At 39.8% G+C, this 23,654-nt stretch overlaps 1 protein-coding gene across 3 annotated transcripts in view; it reads right to left on the bottom strand.

Moving 5' to 3' along the window:
• Positions 1-23,654, bottom strand: part of SLC23A2 (solute carrier family 23 member 2) — a 137,557-nt gene that overhangs the window by 49,515 nt on the left and 64,388 nt on the right. For all 3 annotated transcript variants that reach the window (XM_040247906.1, XM_040247909.1, XM_040247908.1), the window contains exons 3-5: positions 21,425-21,523; positions 3,769-3,885; positions 303-460 (exon numbers count right to left, since the gene is read on the bottom strand). In XM_040247906.1, coding sequence (XP_040103840.1) covers positions 303-460; positions 3,769-3,885; positions 21,425-21,523 — 374 coding nt within the window. The remainder of the gene's footprint in view (positions 1-302; positions 461-3,768; positions 3,886-21,424; positions 21,524-23,654) is intronic.

Genomic DNA, 23,654 nt, shown 5'->3' with positions numbered 1-23,654 from the left:
GAAACCTAGGAGAACACAGTCCAGGTCTGAACTTCAGGAACTGGGGGAAGTGACAGAGTACTAGAGAGAACACTTGCCCTGCCAGCTGGTGGGATGGAAGCTGAGTTCCAGCCTGCACAACTGGTCAGGAAGTGGTGTCACCCACCTAGAGAAGAAACACAACAGGGCTGGGGAGAGGCAAGGCAAATGCCACTAGGCCACGCTTCCCCATACTCCAGTCAGTCCTTCCAAGCAGCCCTAGGTGAATGTGCACAATGCCTCACGGGCATGTCAGCATTCCCAATTTAGTGCCCCAATCTCACCTGCATCCAAAAGTAGTCTGCAGCAAAGTTGTGATTCCCACGCAGAAGAAAATGGTCCCAATGAGCTGGCTGGTGGCCCACTGGTCATATCCCACACACATGGCGTCGGCCAGCAGAAAGGGCACTGCAATGGTGCCGCTAAAACATGTCAGATAATGCTGTGGGGACAGTGAGACAGAGGGGGGAAGTTAATCTTTTTTTGTATTTTGTCTGATTTTACCCTAACTTTGCCCACTCCCCTGTTGTTTTTAAAAAGTAGCACACAGGAACTTGTTTTTTTAGGTACACACTCATCATATGCAAAATTGTTTTTTTCTCCCTAGCATTTCTCCTACTACACTTTCTCGTCTTCTAACTCACCTATATTATTACTTATTACGTGAACGAATCCGGGCCAGCACAAGGGAAACGCAATACAAATACCAGTAATGTTTTATCTATAGAATTTTTACTGAGAATTTTTGTTTCTTTAACTGCTTTTCAGCACCAGTTGCTAAAACCATAGATCTTTCCCCTCTAACCTGTTAACATGAATTGTGTGGCACTGAACCATTCTTGAAACAAACCCTAGTCAGTCATGTTAGATTTTGATTTGCCAATATTTTATGTAGAATTTTACAATTATGTTTTGGAATAATTCATCCTTTTTTAAAAATTCTTTTATGTCTGGGGATTAGAGTTACAAGCTTCACTGCACAAGGGATTTTCCATCTTTTCCTATGACCTGGCATTATTTAACAGTAATTAGGGAAGCGCTAAGCTCAGTAACCTCAGATACGTAGATGACACCACCCTTATGGCAGAAAGTGAAGAGGAACTAAAAAGCCTCTTGATGAAAGTGAAAGAGGAGAGTGAAAAAGTTGGCTTAAAGCTCAACATTCAGAAAACGAAGATCATGGCATCTGGTCCTATCACTTCGTGGCAAATAGATGGGGAAACAGTGTTAGACTTTATTTTGGGGGGCTCCAAAATCACTGCAGATGGTGACTGCAGCCATGAAATTAAAAGATGCTTACTCCTTGGAAGGAAAGTTATGACCAACCTAGATAGCATATTCAAAAGGAGAGACATTAGTTTGCCAACAAAGGTCTGTCTAGTCAAGGCTATGGCTTTTCCAGTGGTCATGTATAAATGTGAGAGTTGGACTGTGAAGAAAGCTGAGTGCTAAAGAATTGATGCTTTTGAACTGTGGTGTTGGAGAAGACTCTTGAGAGTCCCTTGGACTGCAAGGAGATCCAACCAGTCCATTCTGAAGGAGATCAACCCTGGGATTTCTTTGGAGGGAATGATGCTGAAGCTGAAACTCCAGTACTTTGGCCACCTCATGTGAAGAGTTGACTTACTGGAAAAGACTCTGATGCTGGGAGGGATTGGGGGCAGGAGGAGAAGGGCACGACAGTGGATGAGATGGCTGGATGGCATCACTGACTCGATGGATGTGAGTCTGAGTGAACTCCGGGAGTTGGTGATGGAGAGGGAGGCCTGGAGTGCTGCGATTCATGGGGTCGCAAAGAGTGGGACACGAATGAGCGACTGAACTGAACTGAAGCTCACACAGCAGCTGTGGGAATCATCCAGAAAGAGCCGATCCCACTCCTCCTTTAGGACCCCTCCCCCATTCCCTACAGCCCTGGCAGGACATTCCAGCTCTCACTGGTCACATCCCTTCCTCCCAGAGGCCTGCCTGTTCAGTTCTTACTTCTGTTCTGCAAATTTCCTCTTTTCTTCCTAATGGTTCCCCATCTCTGCTCATTTTTGCCAAAATGCGCTGCTTGCAGCCCACAATGACCAACTGTGTAACACTAACAGGTGTTTCAGGAAGGGGACAGAACATTCCCATCAGGACTTCCCAGAGCTGCTCACAAGACTGCACTGTCAAGACGGGCATGATGTACACAGGGTTTCCCAATCTTATCTGAAAGGGAAGACTTCTACTAGACACATCTATAAGCATTTCAAAAAATGAGCTTCCTGAACCTCATTTGAGACATTCAGCCCTGGGGAAATTATGTGCCCAACCAGTCAGGTCCTTTGGTTACGACTTCTTTATTAGAATGCCTTTCTGTCCAGGTTACAAACTGTTTTAATAGGAAAGATTGGGGAAGGGCCTGGAAATTGAACCGAAGTATCAGCTGTCAGCAGGCACAGTCCACCTCCAAGTGAATAAACTTGTCTGGGTAATGAGACTGATTTCCTTAGCATGAACTGACCATTCAAACTTGAGAAAGTAAGAATGCAAAGCGAGACCTCAAAACCAAGGCATACACAGACCAGAACTATGTGTCTGGGCAAAGAGCGTTCCGTATCATCCCCTTTCTCCTAAGGCCCCACTTCGATCGTAAGTGGGAAAAGGGAGTGGTGGCTGGGGGGAGGGGGGAGCAGGTGCCAAAGGTGCAGAAGTCCTACAACCAGCTTGGGTCACCTCTCGCCCCACCCCCCCACCCGCTCCTTGGCAGCCTCCTTGCTCTGCTCCCACTGGAAACTGCAAGCACACATTACCAAGGGAAGCCTGCCTTCCTTTAAAAATAAGACTGAAGCCTCCACATTTATGTCCTGACAAACACAGCACTTCTTTTTTTTTTAAATTTACTTTTTTACTGAAGGATAATTGCTTTAAAGAATTCTGTTGTTTTCTGTCAAACCCCAACATGAAACAGCCATAAGTATACATGTATCCCCTCCCTTTTGAACCTCCCTCCCATCTCCCGCCCCATCCCACCCCTCTAGGTTGATACAGAGCCCCTGTTTGAGTTTCCTGAGCCATACAGCAAATTCCCGTTGGCTATCTATCTTACATACGGTAATGTAAGTTTCGACGTTACTCTTTCCATCCATCTCACCCTCTCCTCCCCTCTCCCCATGTCTGTAAGTCTATTCTCTGTCTGTTTCTTCATTGCTGCCCTGTAAATAAATTCTTCAGTACCATTCTTCTAGATTCCATATATATGTGTTAGAATACGATGTTTATCTTTCTCTTTCTGACTCACTTCACTCTGCATAATAGGTTCTAGGTTCATCTACCTCCTCAGGACTGACTCAAATGCATTCCTTTTTACGGCAACACGGCACTTCTTAATGTCACCCATATTTCATGGCAGTTGACAGTGACTATGGATTGGTTAACTAGGAATGAGAGATCAACACTAATCCTTCTTATTTCTATTTCTCTACGTTCTCTTCCCTCTTCTCCCCCTTTCCATACATCTATGAACTTTTCCCCTTCCTTCCATGTCATTTCTCTTGCTTATTTCCTGAATATTTTCTTTTTTTCCTACCATGGTTAACCTAATCCTCCTGTTTTCTTCCTTTCACTGTTTTGAAATTCATATTAACAATTACCATTCATCATCCTTAAAAGAGTAATTTAAAGCTGTCAATAAGTAAAAAATAAAAATTGTATTTTAAATAATCTAGACAGACAATTCAAGCATCTGCTGGTGGTTACATTCCAAAGGAATCATCTTACCTGCAACCCCAGAAATATGCACAGGTACCAGGGTGGAACATCTTCTATGGTATAAATCATATCTGATCTCTGGGGGTCTAGACTGCCAGTGCTATCCAAGGTCTCAGCAAGGGAGCTCTGTGAGCAAGGGAGAAAAGAAGTTGTTTAATAAAAGCAAGGTCTAATAAATAAATAAATAAATAAAAGCAAGGTCTAAGGTTAACTCAGCATAGGCTGTTACTGAAAAACAATTTTATAAAGTGGCTGTCACGCTAATGTAAAATTAAGCCTTTATTACCTTTGACACAATGTCAAGCACACTTAGTGGGACAGTCTGTTCTCAGGATTTAGGGGCTCAGTATCACTTGCCATCAACTCATCCCCAAGAGCAACCAGCTTACTCAGAGCTTCTCCCCAAACCTGGGTACCTCCTGCATAGAGAGAGATGCTCCCAAGGTTGAGACCACAAAGTAATACCATGGCATGAGTGAGACCATCCTTGGGTGGTAACCTGAATTAAGAAATACTATAAAATGCTAACTACTTTCAACAGCACTAATCTGCCCCTCCTATCCCAACCCATCCCTGAAAGGAAAAAGATTTTTGTACCTAAACACCCTTCTTTTATTTATTTTTAAATTTTATTTTTGGCTGTGCTGGGTCTTTGTTGCTATACGTGGGCTTTCTCTAGGTGCAGCAAGTGGGGGCTACTTTCAGGTTGCGTTGCACAGGCTTCACATTGCAGTGGCTTCTCTTTTCACAGAGCACGGGGTCTAGAGCATGCGGGTTTCAGTAACTGCAGTGCATGGGCTCAGCAGTTGCAGCACATGGGCTTAGCTGCTCCACAGCATGTGGGATCTTCCTGGACCAGGGATCAAACCCATGTCCTCTTCACTGGCTGGCAGATTCTTAACCACTGGGCCACTAAGAAAGTCCCAGGAAATACCCTTCTTTTAAAACACTTCTGCTCAGACACAAATGTTTGTGAAAAGAGCAAAGGTATACAGATTCTATGATTCAAAGAAACCAATACAATTCTGCAAAACAATTATCCTTCAATTAAAAATAAATTTTTAAAAAAGAAAAAAAATTTAAAGATGCTAAAAAAAAAAAAAAAGACTAAAAATGTATTTATAGTTGAGGATAACCCCACCAACCCCCATTACTGAAGATTTTTTAAAATGTTGTGTTGTATGCTTTATAAACCAGAATCTTTACAGAGACCACAGGTTATACTCCAGACATGTCTGATCAGCTTCAGTGTCACTTCTGAACTCATCCAGTATCTGAGCCAAACTGAAAACTTGGGGGATTCCCCTATATACCCTCAATGTTACCCTGTTTCTAAAACCATACAAACAATTTCTTGGAATCCAAGATGTGCCTTTTTTTTTTTTTGTAAGTTTTTTAATAATAAAGCGCCTAAGAGGAAACAAAATTACAAGATGTGCCACAAAAAAGATAAAGATAAACCTTGGTCACATCTAGCTCAATCTGTTCCACTTTCCAATGGATTTGATCCACAGAAAGATTCTGAGAAAGATGCTGACTCCTTGTTTATCACTCCATTTTTCATACACTGGAATTTGAACATACACTGGCCAAATACTCTTGAACAAAGAGTGTTGTATTAGTGACACAATTCAGCATCACTTTCTAAAGCCTAAAGTGAAGTGAAGTTGCTCAGTCGTGTCCAACTCTTTGCGACCCCGTGGACTGTAGCCTAACAGGCTTCTCTGTCCATGGGATTTCCCAGGCAAGAATACTGGAGTGGGTCGCCATTTCCTTCTCCAGGAGATCTTCCCGACCCAGGGATTGGACCCGGGTCTCCCGCATTGTACGCAGACACTTCGCCGTCTAAGTCACCAGGGAAGTCCTAAAGGTAAATATCAAAAGTAAACAGACATTTGATCTAATCCAAATGTGAACTGAGTATGACCTTTCTGAAAGAAGTTTTCTTCCATTCAAACAACGGATATTGGTAGGTCTGCATTATTAAATGGGTTTACACATATTATATGTGTCTTTCAAAACTTGTTCATAGGGGCAGCAGAGAAGGTACACATGGGGAGGAACTTGATACGCAGTTGTGTGTGTGCTTAGCCGCTCAGTCATGTCCGACTCTTTGTGACCCCATGGACTATAGCCCGCCAGAATCCTCTGTCCATGGGGATTCGCCAGGCAAGAATACTGGAGTGGGTTGCCATTACCTTCTCCAGAGGATCTGCCCAACCCAGGGATCGAACCCGGGTCTCTTGCATTGCAGGCAGATTCTTTACTATTGAGCTACCAGGGAAGCCATGATATGCAGTGATATGCAGTAAAGGATTAACGCAGCAGGTCTGGGCTGTTCAAACCCTGCACATTTGAAAGAAAAGTTTGGTCCTTACCTGACACCTGGAAGATACTTTAATGTTTTTGGAATATCCTTCCTCTTAAGAGTGTATTTCTTTACCTGAATCCCTGAGCCGCCCTTCACAGATTATTCTAACAGTGCAATTGATGATGGGGGCCTTGGGTCACATGGTATCAGTTTGACTCCAGAGGGTCTGGCAACACTTCTTGAGTGTCCTCACACATTGCTTTGGGGGAAGTTAAGCACTGCCCACATGACTCCATTAGGAAGAAGACAACTGAAAGCTCGCTCAGTGTCTCCTATACCCTGCCCTACATGGTTTTTTAATTGATTTTAATCTGAACCCTTTTCCTCAAATAAGCTATAACCAGAAGCTTTTCTGAATTCTATGAGTCGGTCTTATTCAGTCACTAAGTCATGTCCAACTCTTTTCGACCCCATGGACTTCACTATATCCCTGAGTTTGCTCAAATTCATGTCCACTGAGTCAGTGTGAGTCATCCAAGCCAATCACTGAACCTGATTTGGGACTCCTAAACCACTCTTGGACTTCCCTGGTGGCTCAGACGGTAAAGCGTCTGTCTACAATGCGGGAGACCCGGGTTTGGGCCCTGGGTTGGGAAGATCCCCTGGAGAAGGAAATGGCAATCCACTCCAGTACTACTGCCTAGAAAATCCCATGGACAGAGGAGCCTGGTAGGCCCCAGTCTATGGGGTCGCAAAGAGTCGGACACGACTGAGTGACTTCACATCACTTCACTTCAAACCAGTCTTGGATATCTCTGAACGATGCAACAATGGACACTGGACTCACTACACAAAGGACAACTCAACACTATCATAGGGCCTACAGGTGGGAGTGTTACTGCTCACAAAGTAACAAAAAGAAATGTCTGAAAACAGGACAGTAACACTACACTTACTAGATTAGTATAATCTGTTACAACAATCTTTTAAGCATTATTACTCGAATGATTCCCAAATGGCTAGTTTTACCTACAAAACACATGAACAGAACTGAAAGGACTGAATCTGTCCTCTTTATAACCTGGAAGGCTAAGATTAAGATGTGAACACAAACATATATATATACACTGTATACACACGATTTTTCTTAGTAATGAGGGTGGTTCTACAACTCAGTAATGGAACTAATGTAAATGTCCACTGATGATATCAAGAAAAAGCAGGAAATTGTGTGGTCAAGGGGATCAGTGAACCCTGTCAGACAAATGCTACACTGCTCCTCCCTGAGACAGAAGCAGAATGGTCACTGAGGACCATGGTACCACATTCTGTTATCACAGCGTGAACAATATGAGCCATTTTAAAACTGCAAAAACAAAAACCTCCAACAGAGAAGTTTCTTTGAAAGATGATTACATTAAGTCAGACAGAGTAGGAGAAATATTGGATGACATCCCTCCTATGTGGAATCTAAAAAGAAATCAAAGAAATGAACTCACTAACAAAACAGAAAAGAGACTCAGACTTACGGTGAGGGTGAGGGGGTGAGGATCGGGGGAAGATGGAAGGAGGGAAAGTTAGGGAGCTTGGGGTGGACATATACAAACCCTATATTTAAAGTGGATAACCAATAAGGGCCTACTGTACTGCACATGGAACTCTGCTCAGTGTTATACGGCAGCCTGAATGGGAGGGGAGTTTGGGGGAGAATGGACACACGTATGTGTGTGGCTGAGTCCCTTCACTATTCACCCTATCGTAACATTGTTAACTGACTATACCCCATTATTTCTGGAATATGCAGAGCATCTGTATGAGCTGTGACCCATCTGGGAGAGGGAAAGACTCTACAACATAGGTGCTGGAGGGGGAAGGTATAAAGAAGTGAGCTGGCTGACCAACAGAAGCTGAGAAATGTTCTATGCTTGAAGACAGAATACGGATGGGAAAAATATGGGATTTAATTCTGCAAACCAATCAGACACCCTGCTGCCTGCCAACTGCTATCCTCACCCTTCAGGACACAAAAATGTATTATTTGAAGAATACAAATCAGAAATACCTCAGACTGAGGAATACTATGTGTGGTTTTAACCCACAAGCATGAACAGTGAGATCCTTATCTGTTTGCAGAATACCAGAAGCTATAGGAAAAGACTAGAGGACTCCTCTTCAGATGATCTGATCAGCCTCAGAGATAAAACACTACCATCTACAGACCCTACAGTGACAAGATAGCTTTCCCTATTCAGCGGAAAGGCTGAACAGAAAACTTTACCCACACACAATGATTCTACAATCACATTTTTTATTGCTTCACATTCCTCCAAAAATAAGAGCCAAATAGAGGAAATAGGTCCATGTAGTAGAAAGAAAACACATTGGCGGGGGAGAAACCTGTCTCTTCACAAAAGTATTTTGAACCTGGGAGGAAAGAAATGTCATTTTCAAATCTCTAATCAGTAAATTAAAAAAAAAAAAAAAAAAGAGTAAAACAGATCTTAGGAACTAAAAACAGGATAGGAAAAAAAATTCAACAAACGGGTTGAGAGGCCCAAATAACAAAAAGACAAATGTAGGTTAAGAACAATTTTTATGGAAGAAAACAGAACACAGGAATCAAAGAAATAAGAAAATTTCTAAGAACTAAAGGATATGCTTGCAAATTAGAAAAGTACACCAAGTTCTCAATAAATTAATTTAAAAAGATTCAGCTATCTTTGAAAACTTAACAAAAGAATCTAATATGTCAAGAAATTTAAGGACAAAGGGGAAATAAAACATGAGTTTTAAGAATTTGGACAGAAGGGGAAAAAAAAGAAAAATCAAAATGGTAGGAGCACAAGAGGGCAAGACCACATGAAAAAAGTATGAGAAAAAAAGATTAGAGAGAAGTGATCGAGAGGGCAGACAAAGTAGGTCCAAAACAGACACAAATGGAGCCCCCAAGTAAGAAAACCAAAAGAAGAAACTAGAACAAAAAATAAAGATATAATTCAAGACAACATTGCTGAAGTAACAGGAGACTTGAAGCTAAACACTGAAAGTGCCAGGAAAAGCTGACACAGAAGGCCGGCTTCCAAACTTATGATTATTATTATATGATAGTCAGTAAAGTTACTGAATATAAAAGATAAACAATCCACAGAAAAAGCAAAAAGATCAAGATATTGATTTACAAGGGGGAAAAAAAGACCAGCCTGAGTTCGTCAAAGCCATATTCAATATCAGAAAATGAGAAAAGAACAAACAATAAGGTATGACTCAATTATTTCCTTAATCTTGTATTACATGATTTTTCAAAACTATACAGTGGTAGAAGGAACTTGAAACACCTGCACTATGTCTATCTCCAGCTCCAGCTTCAAAATTTATTATCCCTAGATTCTTATTTAATCTATTCCCCATCTCATTCTAACTTTACTGGAGTAAAGGGATGGATTATTTTAAACCAAATCCTCAAAAGACATACATTTGCTCAGAAACACATGTATGTCTCTTCAGCAGATAAAGACCCTAAAAAGAACAGAAATACCATTACATACTAATCAAATTTACAATTTCTTCATATCAGCTATTACCCAATGCTTATTACAATTTTTTCATCCTATGTCAAAATTTTGTTACAGCTGATTTATTTGAGTCAGGATCTAAACAATGTCCTAAAGATTTTACATCCAGCCAAACTTTCCTTCAAGCCTAAATGCTATAGATCAATTCTCATCCAAAATTATTCCCATGATCCAGTTCTTCAGTGTTATTTCTGTAACTTCAATGAACATATCAAATCACACAGGAATCATATGAAAATGCAAATTCTGATTCAGCAGGTTTTGGTTGGGACAGAAACTCTACATTTCTAATAAGCTTGTCAACAAAGCTGATGCATGGACTACACTTTAATATCAAGAGCCTGGAGGATGAACTTCAGTCAACTAAAAAATTACTGGTGAAAATCAGCAGAAGGTTGGACTCAAATTAGCTGTAGGAATAAAACTAAAAGTAGGAAGTAGGTAGCCAGAATGTATAAAAGTCGTGTGCACCAAAAAGATACAGACATTACAATTAACAAAATGTGAGAGGGGAAAAAGAAAAAGGCAAGCAGTAAATTGTAATCTAATATAGTTGGAAGATAAAGGATGATACTTAAAGCTGATAAATCAATTATAATGGAAAGTGTAAGTCATATTTCTGACCAAAATCAGATAGTAGAAGAAAGAAAAGGGAAAGAAGAAAAATCACCAAGGAGGAAAGAAATGTCATTTGAAAATGACATTTCTTTCCACCTTGTTACTGTTCATGGTAGATAAATGAAAATTATTAAGCTTTATTTTGAAATTAAAATTAATGAGATCTATTATCAATAATAGTTTTATCAATGTGAATATTCTAATGTCCTTGTTTTTAGAAATACACACTGAAATATTTAGGGAAAAAGGAGTATTATGTCTAACTTACTTTCAAACAGTTCAGAAATAATACGTGTATATACAGCAAATGATTTTTTAAATCATGAGATTATCTATTCAAAATATTAAAATTAATTTTTAAAAACAGAAAAATTCCACATACATTTAGTAACCTAGTGAGGTATATACGTTATGTAGGTGGGGTAGAGACTAGTAGCTCACTGTCTGTAGTACAACACTCTCAGATATGTGTGTTCATGAGTGGAAAAGCATGTGGAATACACACATCAGACTGCCAGTTGTCAACTATGCTTGGCAGACCAAGAATGGAGGCAGCACATTTTAAACTTTTTAATACAATTTTGGGCTGTTTATATTAAACAAGTATGCTCAAGAACAACGGTACTAAAAGGTAAAGAAAGTCAGGAAGTGAGGGGGAGGAGCCTCCACAATGGCATCCACCCTCACCGGCTTCACAAGGTAGAAGGCACTCCCCAGCATGCATCGCAGCCACCTCCACCTCTCCAGGAGACTGTCCAAGACCAGCAGTAAATTCCCACTCATTCTACATATGAGCACCAAAATCACAACTAGCTATTAACAACCATCGACAGAAGACACTGGAACCCACTAAAAAAGACACCCAGCATCCAAGGACAAAGGAGAAGCCAAAACGAAATGGTACGAGGGAAAAATTATGATAAAATCAAATCCTATACCTGCCAGGTGGGCGACTCACAAATTGGAGAACAATTATACCAAAGAAGCTCCCCACTGTTGTGAAGGTTCTAGGCCCCACATCAGGCTCCCCAGCCTGGGGATCTGGCCAAGGGACTAGGAATCCCCAGGGAATCTGACTTTGAAGGCCAGTGGGATTTGATTACAGAGCTCCCATCAGTTCAGTTCAGTTCAGTCGCTCAGTCGTGTCCGACTCTTTGCGACCCCATGAATCGCAGAGCTCCCATGGGACTGGGGAAACAAGAGATTCTTGGAGGGCACAAACAAAATATTGTGCACACCAGGTCCCAAAGGAAAGGAGGAGTGACTCCACAGAAGACTGAGTCAGACCTACCTGTGGGTGTTTGAGGGTCTCCTGTAGAGGCATGGGCTGGCAGTGGCCTGCCATGGAGACATGGACACTCTACGCCCTCTTGGAGGTCACCGACAGTCCTACTACAGAAACCTACAGACTCCAGGACTGGGTCACCTCAGGCCAAACAACTAACAGGGAGGGGAGCATAGCCCCACCCATCAGCAGACAATTGTATTCAAGTTTTACTGAGCACAGCCCTGCCCACCAGACCAAGATCCAGTTTCCCCCACAGCCTGTCCCTCCCATCAGGAAGCTTATCAGTTCAGTTCAGTTCAGTTCAGTTGTGTCCGACTTTGCAACCCCATGAATCGCAGCACACCAGGCCTCCCTTTCCATCACCAACTCCCGGAGTTCACGCAGACTCACGTCCATCGAGTCAGTGATGCCATTCAGCCATCTCATCCTCTGTCGTCCCCTTCTCCTCCTGCCCCCAATCCCTCCCAGCATCAGAGTCTTTTCCAATGAGTCAACTCTTCTTATGAGGTGGCCAAAGTACTGGAGTTTCAGTTTCAGCATCATTCCCTCCAAGGAAATCCCAGGGCTGATCTCCTTCAGAATGGACTGGTTATACAAGCTTCTTATTCTCATCCACCAGAAGGCAGACAGAAGAAATAAGAACTACAATCCCATCAGCCTCTAGAACTAATACCACAAACTACCCAAAATGAAATAGGATTATGTACCAGATGAAGAAACAAGATAAATACCCAGAAATACAACTAAATGAACTGGAGATAGGCAACCTCCCAGAAAAAGAATTCAGAATAATGACAGTGAAGATGATTCAGGATCTCTGAAAAAGATTGGAGGTGAAGACTAAGGTGATGCAAGAAATGTTTACCAAGGACCTAGAAGAACTAAAGAACAAGCAAACAGAGATGAACAATACACTAGACAGAATCAAGCACAGAATAACTGAAGCAGAAGAATGGATAAGTGACCTGGAAGATAGAATGGTAGAAATCAATGCTGCAAAATGGAATATAGGAAAAAGAATGAAAAGAAATGAAGACAGCCTAACAGACCTCTGGGACAACATTAAACACACCAATATTCACATTATATGGGTCCCAGAAGGAGAAAAGAGAGAGAAAGGACCCAAGAAAATATCTGAAGAGATAACAGGTGAAAACATCCCCCACATGGGAAAGGAAATAGTCAATCATGTCCAGGAAGCACAGAGTCCCAGGCAGGATAAACCCAAGGAGGAACAAACCAAAACACAGGGTAATCAAACTGACAAAAATTAAAGATAAATCATTAAAAGAAACAAGGGAAAAAAGACAACATACAAGGGAAAACCTATAAGGTTATCAGCCGATTTCTCAACAGAAACTCTTCAAGCCAGAAGGGAATGGCATAATATATTTCAAATGATAAAAAGGAAGAACCTACAACCAAGAATACCCTACCCAACTAGACTCTTTCAGATTTGATACTGAAATCAAAAGCTTTCCAGACAAGCAAAATTAAGAGAATTCAGCACCACTAAATCAGTTTTATAACAAATGCTAAAGGAACTTCTCTAGGCAGGAAACACAAGAGAAGGAACTGATCTATAAAAAATAGATCCCAAACAACAAAATAGGAGTAGGATCATACATATCAATAACTACCTTAAATGTAAATGAATTAAATGCACCAACCAAAACATAAACTGGCTGAGTGGACACAAAAACAAGACCCAAATATATATTGTCTATAAGAGACCCACTTCATACCTAGGGACACTTACAAACTGAAAATAAGGGGATGGGAGAAGGTATTTCATGCAAATGGAAATCATAAGAAAGCTGGAGTAGCAATACTCATATCAGACAAAATAAACTTTAAAACAAAGACTGTTATAAGAGACAAAGAAGGACACTACATAATGATCAAGAGTTCAATCCAAGAAGAAGATATAGCAATTATAAATATATATGCACCCAACACAGAAGCACCTCAGTATGTAAGATAAATACAAACAAATATAAAGGGAGAAATCGACAGTAACAAAATTACTAGTGGAAGACTTTCATATCCCACTTTCAAGGATGGACTGATCATTCAGGCAGAAAATCAGTAAGGAAATGCAGGCCTTTGTTGCTGTTGTTCAGTCACTCAGTCATGTCTGACTCTTTCAACCCCATGAACTGCAGCACATGAGATTTCCTTGTCCTTCACTATCTCCGGAGCTTGCACAAACTCACATCCACTGAGTTGATGAGGCCATACAACCATTTCATCCTCTGTCATCCCCTTCTTCTCCTGCCTTCATTCTTCCCCAGCATCAGGGTTTTTTCTAATGAGTCAGCTCTTCGCATCAGGTGGCCAAAGCACTGGAGCTTCAGCTTCAGCGTCAGTCCTTCCAATGAATATTCAGGACTGATTTCCTTTACGACTGACTGGTTTGATCTCCTTGCAGTCCAAGGGACTCTCAAGAGTCTTCTCCAACACCACAGTTCAAAAACATCAACTTTTGGTGCTCAGCCTTCTTATTGGTCCAGCTCTCATATCCATACATGACTGCTGGAAAAACCATAGCCTTGACTATACGGATCTTTGGTGGCAAAGTGATGTCTCTGCTTTTTAATATGCTGTCTAGCTCTGTCATGGCTTTCCTTCCAAGGAGCAAGCGTCTTTTCATTTCATGGCTGCAGTCACCATCAGCAGTGATTCTGGAGCTCAAGAAAATAAAATCTGTCACTGTTTCCATTGTTTCCCTATGTATTTGCCATGAAGTGATGGGACCAGATGCCACGATCTTCACTTTTTCAATGTTGAGTTTTAAGCTAGCTTTTTCACTCTCCTCTTTCATTTTCATTAAGAGGCTCTTTAGCTCCTCTTCACTTTCTGCCGTAAGGGTGGTGTCATCTGCATATCTGAGGTAATTGATATTTCTCCCTGCAATCTTGATTCCAGCTTGTGCTTCATCCAGCCCAGCATTTCACATGATGCACGCTGCACAGAAGTTAAATAAGCAAGGTGACAGTATATGGCCTTGATATACTCCTTTCCCAATTTTGAACCAGTCCATTGTTCCATGTCTGTTCTAACTGTTGCTTCCTGACCTGCATACAGGTTTCCCAGGAGACAGGTAAGGTGGTCTGGTATTCCCATCTCTTTCAGAATTTTTCACAAGTTGTTGTGATCCACACAGTCAAAGGCTTTAGCGTAGTCAATGAAGAAGAAGCAGATGTTCTCCTAGAATTCTCTTGCTTTTTCTATGACCCAACAGATGTTGGCAATTTGATCTCTGGTTCCTCTGCCTTTTCTAAATCCAGCTTGAACATCTTGAAGTTCTCGGTTCACATACTGTTGAAGTCAAGCTTGGAGAATTTTCAGCATTACTTTGCTAGCCTGTGAAATGAGTGAATTGTGTGGCAGTTTGAACATTCTTTGGCATTGCCTTTCATTGAGATTGGAATGAAAACTGACCTTTTCCAATCCTGTGGCTACTACTGAGTTTTCCAAATTTGCTGGCATATTGAGTACAACACTTTCACAGCATCATCTTTTAGGATTTGAAATAGCTCAGCTGGAACTCCATCACCTCCACTAGCTTTCTTTGTAGTGATGGTTCCTAAGGCCCACTTGACTTCACACTCCAGGATGTCTAGCTCTAGGTGAGTGATCACACCATCGTGATTATCTGGGTCATTAAGATTTTCTTCCTATAGTTCTTCTGTGTATTCTTGCTACCTAGGATATTTTAGACGACTTAGACTTAATTGTTATTTATAAAGAATCCCATCCAAAAGCAGCAGACTTCACATTTTTCTCAAGTGCACACAGAACGTTCTCCAGGATTGACCACATGCTGGGCTACAAGGCAAGCCTTGGCAAATTTAAGGAAATCGAAATCATGTCAAGCTGCTTTTCTGATCACAGTGCTATGAGATGAGAAATAAACTACAAGGAAAAAACCTCTAAGAAACACAAACACATGGCAGCTAAACAACATGCTACTAAACAACCACTGGTTCGCTGAAGAAATCAAAAGAAATTTAAAAAATACCTAGAGACAAATGAAAATGAAAGCACAAAAGCTCAAAACGTACTGGATGCAGCAAAAGTAGTTACAATACAATCTTACTTCAAGAAATAAGAAAAATCTCAGATAAACCACCTACCTTACACCTAAAACAACTAGATAAAGAAAAACAAACAAAACTTAAAAGTTAGCAGAAGGAAGGAAATCATAAAAGTCAGAGCAGAAATAAATGAAATAAACAAAGAAAACAATCACAAAGATCAATGAAACTAAAAGCTGGTTCTTTGAAAGGATAAACAAGATTGATAAACCTTTAGCCAGATTCATCAAAACAACAACAACAACAACAAATGGAGAGAACTTAAATCAGTAAATTAGAAATGAAAAGAGACTACTATGAACAACTGTATGCCAATAAAATGGACAACCTGGAAGAAATAGACAAATTCTTGGAAACGTACAGTTCCCCTAGACTGAAACAGGAAGAAACAGAAAATATGAACAGACCAGTCACAAGCACTGAAACTGAAACCATGATTAAAAACCTCCCAAAAAACATAAATCCAGGACCCAACAGCTTCACAGGCTAATTTTATCAAACATTTAAGAGAACAGTTAAAACATCTATCCTTCTGAAACTGTTCCAAAAAGCCACAGAGGAAGGAATACTTCCCAACTCATTTAAAAGCAGACAAAGATATGACAAAAAAAAAAGAAAACTAGAGACCAGTATCACTGATGAACATAGATGCAAAGCAAATACCAGCAATCCATATCCAACAACACATTAAAAAGATCATACACCATGATCAAGTGGGATTCATCCCAGGGATGCAAGGATTTTCAATACCTGTAAATCAATTAAATTGAATAAAAAACATATAATCATCTAAATAGATGCAGAAAAGGCTTTAGACAAAATCCAGTGCCCATTTATAATAAAAACTCTCCAGAAAGTGGGCACAGAGGGTACATACCTCAACATAATAAAGGTCATATATGACAAACCTACAGCTAACATCATACTTAATGGTGAAAAGCTGAAAGCATTCCCTCTAAGATCAGGAACAGACAAGGATGTCCACTCTCACCACTTTTAATCAATATAGTTTTGGAAGTCCTAGCTACAGCAATCAGAGAAGAAAAAGAAGTAAAGGGAATCCAAATTGGACAATAAAACGTTAAACTGTCACTGTTTACAGATGACATATTATACATAGAAGATCCTAAAGATGCTACCAGAAAATTACTAGAACTCATCAATGAATTCGGTAAATTTGCAGGTTACAAAATTAATACACAAAAGTCTGTTGCACTTCTATATACTAACAATGAAAGATTAGAAAGAGAATTACAAGAAGCAATTCCATTTACTGTTACATCAAAAAGAACAAAATACCTAAGAATAAACCTACCTAAGGGACAAAAGACCTGTACTCCCGAAACTGTAAGACACGGATGAAAGAAATTGGATGACAAACAGATGGAAAGACATACCATGTTCATGGACTGAAAGAACTAATATTGTCAAAATAACTATACTACCCAAGGCAATCTATAGATTCAATGCAATCCCTATGAAATTACCAATGGCATTTTTCACAGTATTAGAACAAAAAATTTCAAGATTTGTATGGAGATACAAAAGATCATGAATAGCTAAAGCAATCTTGAAAAAGAAAAACAGAGCTGGAGGAATCAGGCTCCCTGACTTTAGACTATATTACAAAGCCACAATCAACCAGACAGTATGGTTCTGGCACAAAAATAGGAATATAGATCAATAGAACAGGATAAAAAAACCAGAAATAAGCCCCTGCACCTATTATAGTCAATTAATCTATGACAAAAGAAGCAAGACTACACAATGTGGGAATGACAGTCTCTTCAATAAATGATGCTAGTAAAAATGGAAAACCACATGTAAAAAATATTAGATCATTCTTTGACCCCATACACAAAAATAAACTTAAAGTGGATTAAGATCTAAATGTTAGGCTGGACACTATAAACTCTTAGAGGAAAACATAGGCAGAACACACTCTGACATAAATCACAGCAATGTTTTTAACTCACCTCCCAGAATAACAGAAACAAAAACAAAAATAAACAAACTGGACCTACTTAAACTCAAAAGCTTTTACACAGCAAAGGAAATAATAAACAAAACAAAAAGATAACCCACAGATTGGGAGAAAATATTTGCAAATAATGGGACTGATAAGGGATTAATCTCCAAAATTTTCAAACAGCTTATGACATTTAATGGCAACCCACTTCAGTATTCTTGCCTGGAAAATCCTAGGGATGGAGTAGCCTAGTAGGCTACAGTCCATGGGGTTGCAAAGAGTCAGACACGACTGAGCGACTTCACTTACTTTCTTTCTTTATGACATTTAATAGCATCAAAACAAACAACCCACTCAAAAATGGGCAGAAGACCTGAATAGACATTTCTCTAAAGATGACATACAGATGGCCAACAGGCACATGAAAAGATGTTCAAAACTGCCAGTTATTAGAGAATGCAAATCAAAACTACAATAAGATATCACCTCACACAGGCCAGAATGGCTATCATCAAAAAGTCCACAAACAACAAATGCTGGAGAGGGTGTGGAGAGAAGGGAATCCTTCTGTGCTGTTGGTGGGAATGTAAAATACAGCCACTACAGAGAACAGTATGGAGGTTCCTTAAAAAACTGAAACTATGAGCTACCATATGACCCTGCAGTTCCACTTCTGGGCATACAACCAGAGAAAAACACAGCCTGAAAAGACACATGCACGGCACTGTTCAGTGAAGCACTGTTGACAACGGTCAAGACAGGGAAGCAACCTAAATGTCACCTGACAGATGAGTGGATAAAGAAGATGTGGTATGTATATACAATGGAATATTACTCGGCCATTAAAAGAATGAAATGAGGCCGTTTCCAGCAACACGGATGCACCTAGAGAGTGTATACTGAGTGAAGTTAAGTCACACAGAGAAGAAGAAATATCATATGACACCCCCTATGTGTGGAATCTAAAATGATACAAATGAACTTACTCACAAAACAGAAGGAGACTCACAGACTTAGAAAACAAACTCACGGTTGCCAGGGGGAAGGGATAGTTAAGGACTTTGGGAAGGTCATGTACATACTGCTATATTTAAAACAGATAACCAACAAAAACTTCCTGTATAGCACATGGAACTCTGCTCAATCTTATGTGCCAGTCTGGACAGAAGGGGGATTTGGGAGAGAATGGATATATGTATACATATGGCTGAGTTCCTTCACTGTTTACCTGAAACTATCACAACATTGTTAATTGGCTATATCCCAATACAAAATGTTTCTGGTGTTAAAGAGAGAGAGAAAGAGAGAGAATCTGCATGGTTCATAAATCAAAAAAGGTTAAAACTTAAAAAAAGAAACACCCTCATTATGAAGTTCGAGTCCCTCAGCCTCCCAAATTGAAGAATCTTAATGATACTGAAGTCCATACTAAGAAAGTACTGGACATGAGTTCCAACATCATCCTATGCACTTATGATTGATGATTTGGGGCACTAACCTTCTGGTCTTTTCAGCAAAAATATCTCTTTGAGCAAATTCCAAAATGAGTCTCTTGTAGCTAATATCAGATTAGCCAGAATTTACTACAGGAAATTCAAAGAGTTTTAATGGACACCAGAAAAGCAAAGTTTTTAATAAAATAAGTAAGTACATTAAAATGAATAGCTAAGAAACCCCACGGATATGGAGAACACATAGGACAGAATCTCTTGCTTTCAGTTCTTTTGTCTTTCCTTGAATGGTTCATTCTTATTTCATAGTCAAGTGTTCAGAGAGCCTTTCAATGCCATCTGAAAAGCAAGATCCCAAAGAGTAAAATCCTCTGGTGTCAAGTTTTCTTTACACAAATTCAAGACAACAAAAGACCTAATATTTCATTTTCTTCACCTTTAAAACAAGGATAGTGATGGAACCTTTCTAACAGGGTTGCTAAGAGGACTAAATGTGACAGGCTGCTGAAGCTAAAGGTCTGGACCTTTGGCACTATTCAACATACGGTAATTCTTACTATCCTTGTCATTTCATAGGAAAAGAAAAAGGACCAGTAAAATAGGAAGATATTCTATTTCACTAGTGTTCAAGGAAATACACACCTATTAAAGTTCAGATGATGAAAAATATGTTCACCCGAACAATAAATGTCTAGCATAAATGTGCTAACATTACTGTACTAGACATTTTTCCTGCCAGCAGATCAGCAAAAGGTATACCTACAGATATTTTACAACCTGAAAAATTAATACTCTATCAATCATTTCAAAAGAGAGCCATCAATTCCTGGATAATGAACATCCAAAATCATGACAGCCTACAGCCTGGAAATTCTGGTGACTCTCTGATTAAGGATCAAATATCTGAGGTTTGGATGGAGTTCAACAAGTCTGTAAAAGACAGAAGCACTTTGCTACATCTAAGACGTGTCTCTTGGATGTTGAAACTCAAGCCAGATAAGGGGTAAGCCCCGCCCAGATCCTGCCCTATGCAAAAAGTCTCTGCTGCAGACCAAAGCCTCAACAATGGCTGCTCCCATCTCTGTGCTCTGAGGAGCAACTTGGAAATCAGTACTATAGAAATTTCAACATCTCGGCATGAATCTATACTTAAGATTCACATAACTTATAATAGCTTGACCAAACAACAGCAATATTGGTCAAGATAGCCAAAAATGAAATTTCCATCTCCCAAACTAGAAAAGAAAGAAAAAGAGAGAAAGAGAAAAAGAAATCACAGACACAAAAATTTGATTATTTAAGAATTTCAACATAATTTTTTTGTTCTTTACCATTTTTGTGATTATACTGTATACTTAATACACTAGTACCCGAGCTAGGAATTATATTTGTATATATCAACTTCCCAGGGGTCTGTTATTAGAATATATAGTATACACTGTCTATAGTACAATATAGTAGTTCTAGAATATAACACATCATTATATAAGTTGATGATAAAAAATAAAATCGGTCTTAAAAATCTGTCAAATGAAACTCAAATGAAATTGAGAAGTCTAAGGGCTGCAAAGCAGTCTGGAAATTCCATGTTGTTATACTTTTCATATATATCAGACACAGTAGCAGATACAAAAAGAAATTAAGGCATGCGGACCCTCTCTGGGCAGCTTTCTCCAGGCCCCGTGAATATGGTCATACATTCTATGATCACACAGACTGACCTGCCAAGCAGATGGGATGAGGGATCACTCACTTCAGCGTGTGATTCTCAAATACCTTTGTTCAAGGCCTTTTCACAGTCTACATAACTTACCTACTGGTGTCTTCTACTTACTGTACAGAGTATGCACTGTGTGCTGCAGTCCACAGGCTCGCAAAGAGCCGGGCACAACTGAGCGACTGAACTGAATTGAACAGTATATACCCGGCACAATGCTAATAACTTTATATATATTATTTCAATACCCACAACTTTAAGGCAGATGCTGATATTTTTATACCCATTTTAGAGGTGAGGAAACTAATGCCCAGAAAGCTTAAGTAATTCCCTCAGGATCGGAGTCATATTAGTACCCAGACCTCAAACTCCTAACCACTTCACTGTGGGATCCTGGCTGAGGTTTAAAAATATCTAGTTAAAGACCTCTACATGGTTCTCACTTAGATATTGCCATTAAAACAATAAAAACTTCTAAGTACTATTCCTTATCACTCCTTCTATTTTCATTATAAAGAATACAAACATATACACACTCAGAAAGGAAGAGACAAAAACTCCAGATGGATACCCACTTCCTTATACAGGATCTTCCTTGTATAGTGGTGGGTGAATGGATGGGGTTGACGAAAGAGGTACCTTTTCTGCGATGCCGTTTTCTGTTGTATATATTGCCATGAGCTCAGTATCTTCATTGTCCTGTTCACCACTGGACGTGGCCCCTCCATTGATCACCACCTGAAGAGAAACAATTCATTTAGAGGTTTGTTTCACCCTATACCACTCTGTTGTATAAAAATATTTTCCCTCAAAGAAAATAACTGCATGAATTTCCCCTATCAGACTAGCCAAGTTTTAAGTTTTCTTAAATGAAACTCCTGACAAGTACATATGCACCAGTGACCACACATGTTTTTCTGATGGGGAAACGTATCATGTGTCCTATAGAATGAGGATACATGAACGGAGTCAGCTAAAGGACACCAGAAATGGAACACTCTAAGGAACTATAAGGGGCAGGGCCCCCAGCAGCCTCTAGGGACAAGGGAGGCTTGGCTGTGAGGACAATGCTGCAGTTTCTGAGTGGGTGAGAAGCAACCTGAGCTGCCTTGGCTAAAGTCCTTCCCCAATGCCAGATTAACAACTTCCATGTCCCTACAGGGAAGAAATGTGTGGCAGTTGGAGGAATTCATGCACTGCTGTTACCCTAATTTATAATTTATATTTCTCACAGCAATAAACTAGTCCACTGGTGTGTCCACTTCTTTGTGGCACTGAAGGGATGTGGATGGGTAGTGGCTGTCTACGACAACAAAATTCAGTTTCTAGACCCTCAAGAGAAGGACTAGAAGGTATCCTGAGATTCAAAGAAAACTTGGGCACCTGGCAGGTCATGACCTCCTTCATGCCTACCCTTGGTGAGGTGCGACTTAGGTCCTGGCTGACTGCAGCAAATACCTGAAAATATTTTTAGTCTTTAGCTTACTGATTCCATTTTTTTAAATTTATCTTGAAAAAAATAATACTGAAAATGACTTTATGTGTGAATAACAATACAACTACATTTTTTAAATACTGAGGAAAAAAAGAAAAACTACATTAAGAGTTTAAATTCTCGTGCTATAAAACACACTAAGGAGAAGTAAAAGATGAGTGATGGTGTAAGAGAAAACAGGGCAACACGTAACAAATGACTGGTACTAGTAATTCAAAAAGAATACCTACAAATAACCCAAAGGATAGGAATCTACCCATAGGAAAAAAAATTAAAATATCCAATGAGACAAACAAAAACCCGTTCAACCTTAGTTAAAACTACAAAAGTGACAAAATATAATTCCATTTTTTAACATAAATTAGGAGGAAATTTTAAAAGAGGAATCTGGTGTTGACCAGGGTGTAGAGAGATTATGTTCCTGGTGGAATGATCTTTCTGGAGAGTAACTTAGCACTGGGATTTAAAATAGGCATTTTCTTGGAGCCAGCAATTTTACTTACAGAAACTGATCCTCCAGAAATATCTATGCAATATATATGTTCACAGTTGATGACTACAGCATTACTTAAAATGCTGAATACTCGGAAAACCAAAAATGTTTATCAAAAAGTCATTGTAAAATCATCGGGTATCTATTTCAAGAATAGCATTCAGCCATTAAAAAAATTTTTCTGGCTACGCTGCACGGCTTGCAGGATCTTAGTTCCCCAACCAGGGCTTGAGTCTGGCCAAGAGCAGTGAAAGTGACAAATCCAAAGGACTGGACAGCTAAGGAATTCTCAATATTCAGCCTTTTAAAGAATAAAACGGACTTTCCTGGTGGTCCAGTGGTTAGGAATCTGCCTGTCAGTGCAGGGGACATGGGTTTGATCCCTGGTCTGAGAAGATCCCATGTGCTGCAGGGCAACTAAGCCTGCTGTGCTGCAACTCCTGAGCCTGTGCACCCTAGGGCACTGCCACAGGAAAAGCCGCTGCAATGAGAACCTGCGCACCGCAACTAGAGAACAGCCCCTACTCGACACAGAAGAGAAAGCCCACACAGAAACCAAGACCCAGCACAGTCAAAAATAAATAAATGATAAAACAAAATAAAAAATAAAAGCATAAAACTGTACTGACAAGGAAGCAAGTCCAAGAAATACTGTTGGTTTTTTTTTTTTGTAAGTCACAAGTATAAGCCTACAATTATCCGGATTATGCTAAAAAAAAAAAATACAATTTTAATACCCTCTCTATCTGTCCAAAATATTTGGGAAAGGATCCAGAAAACTCAAAATCACTAATAGGCTGCCCTTAGGGCAAGGAGTAATGATAGGCACATCTCATTCCCAACCCTTCTGGACTGGGATCCAGAAGGATCTGGATCCTTTT

The sequence above is a fragment of the Oryx dammah genome, unplaced genomic scaffold (assembly GCF_014754425.2).
Source record: "Oryx dammah isolate SB20612 unplaced genomic scaffold, SCBI_Odam_1.1 HiC_scaffold_10, whole genome shotgun sequence".
NCBI lineage: Eukaryota > Metazoa > Chordata > Mammalia > Artiodactyla > Bovidae > Oryx > Oryx dammah.
This window is presented reverse-complemented; position numbering and strand designations above follow the sequence as displayed.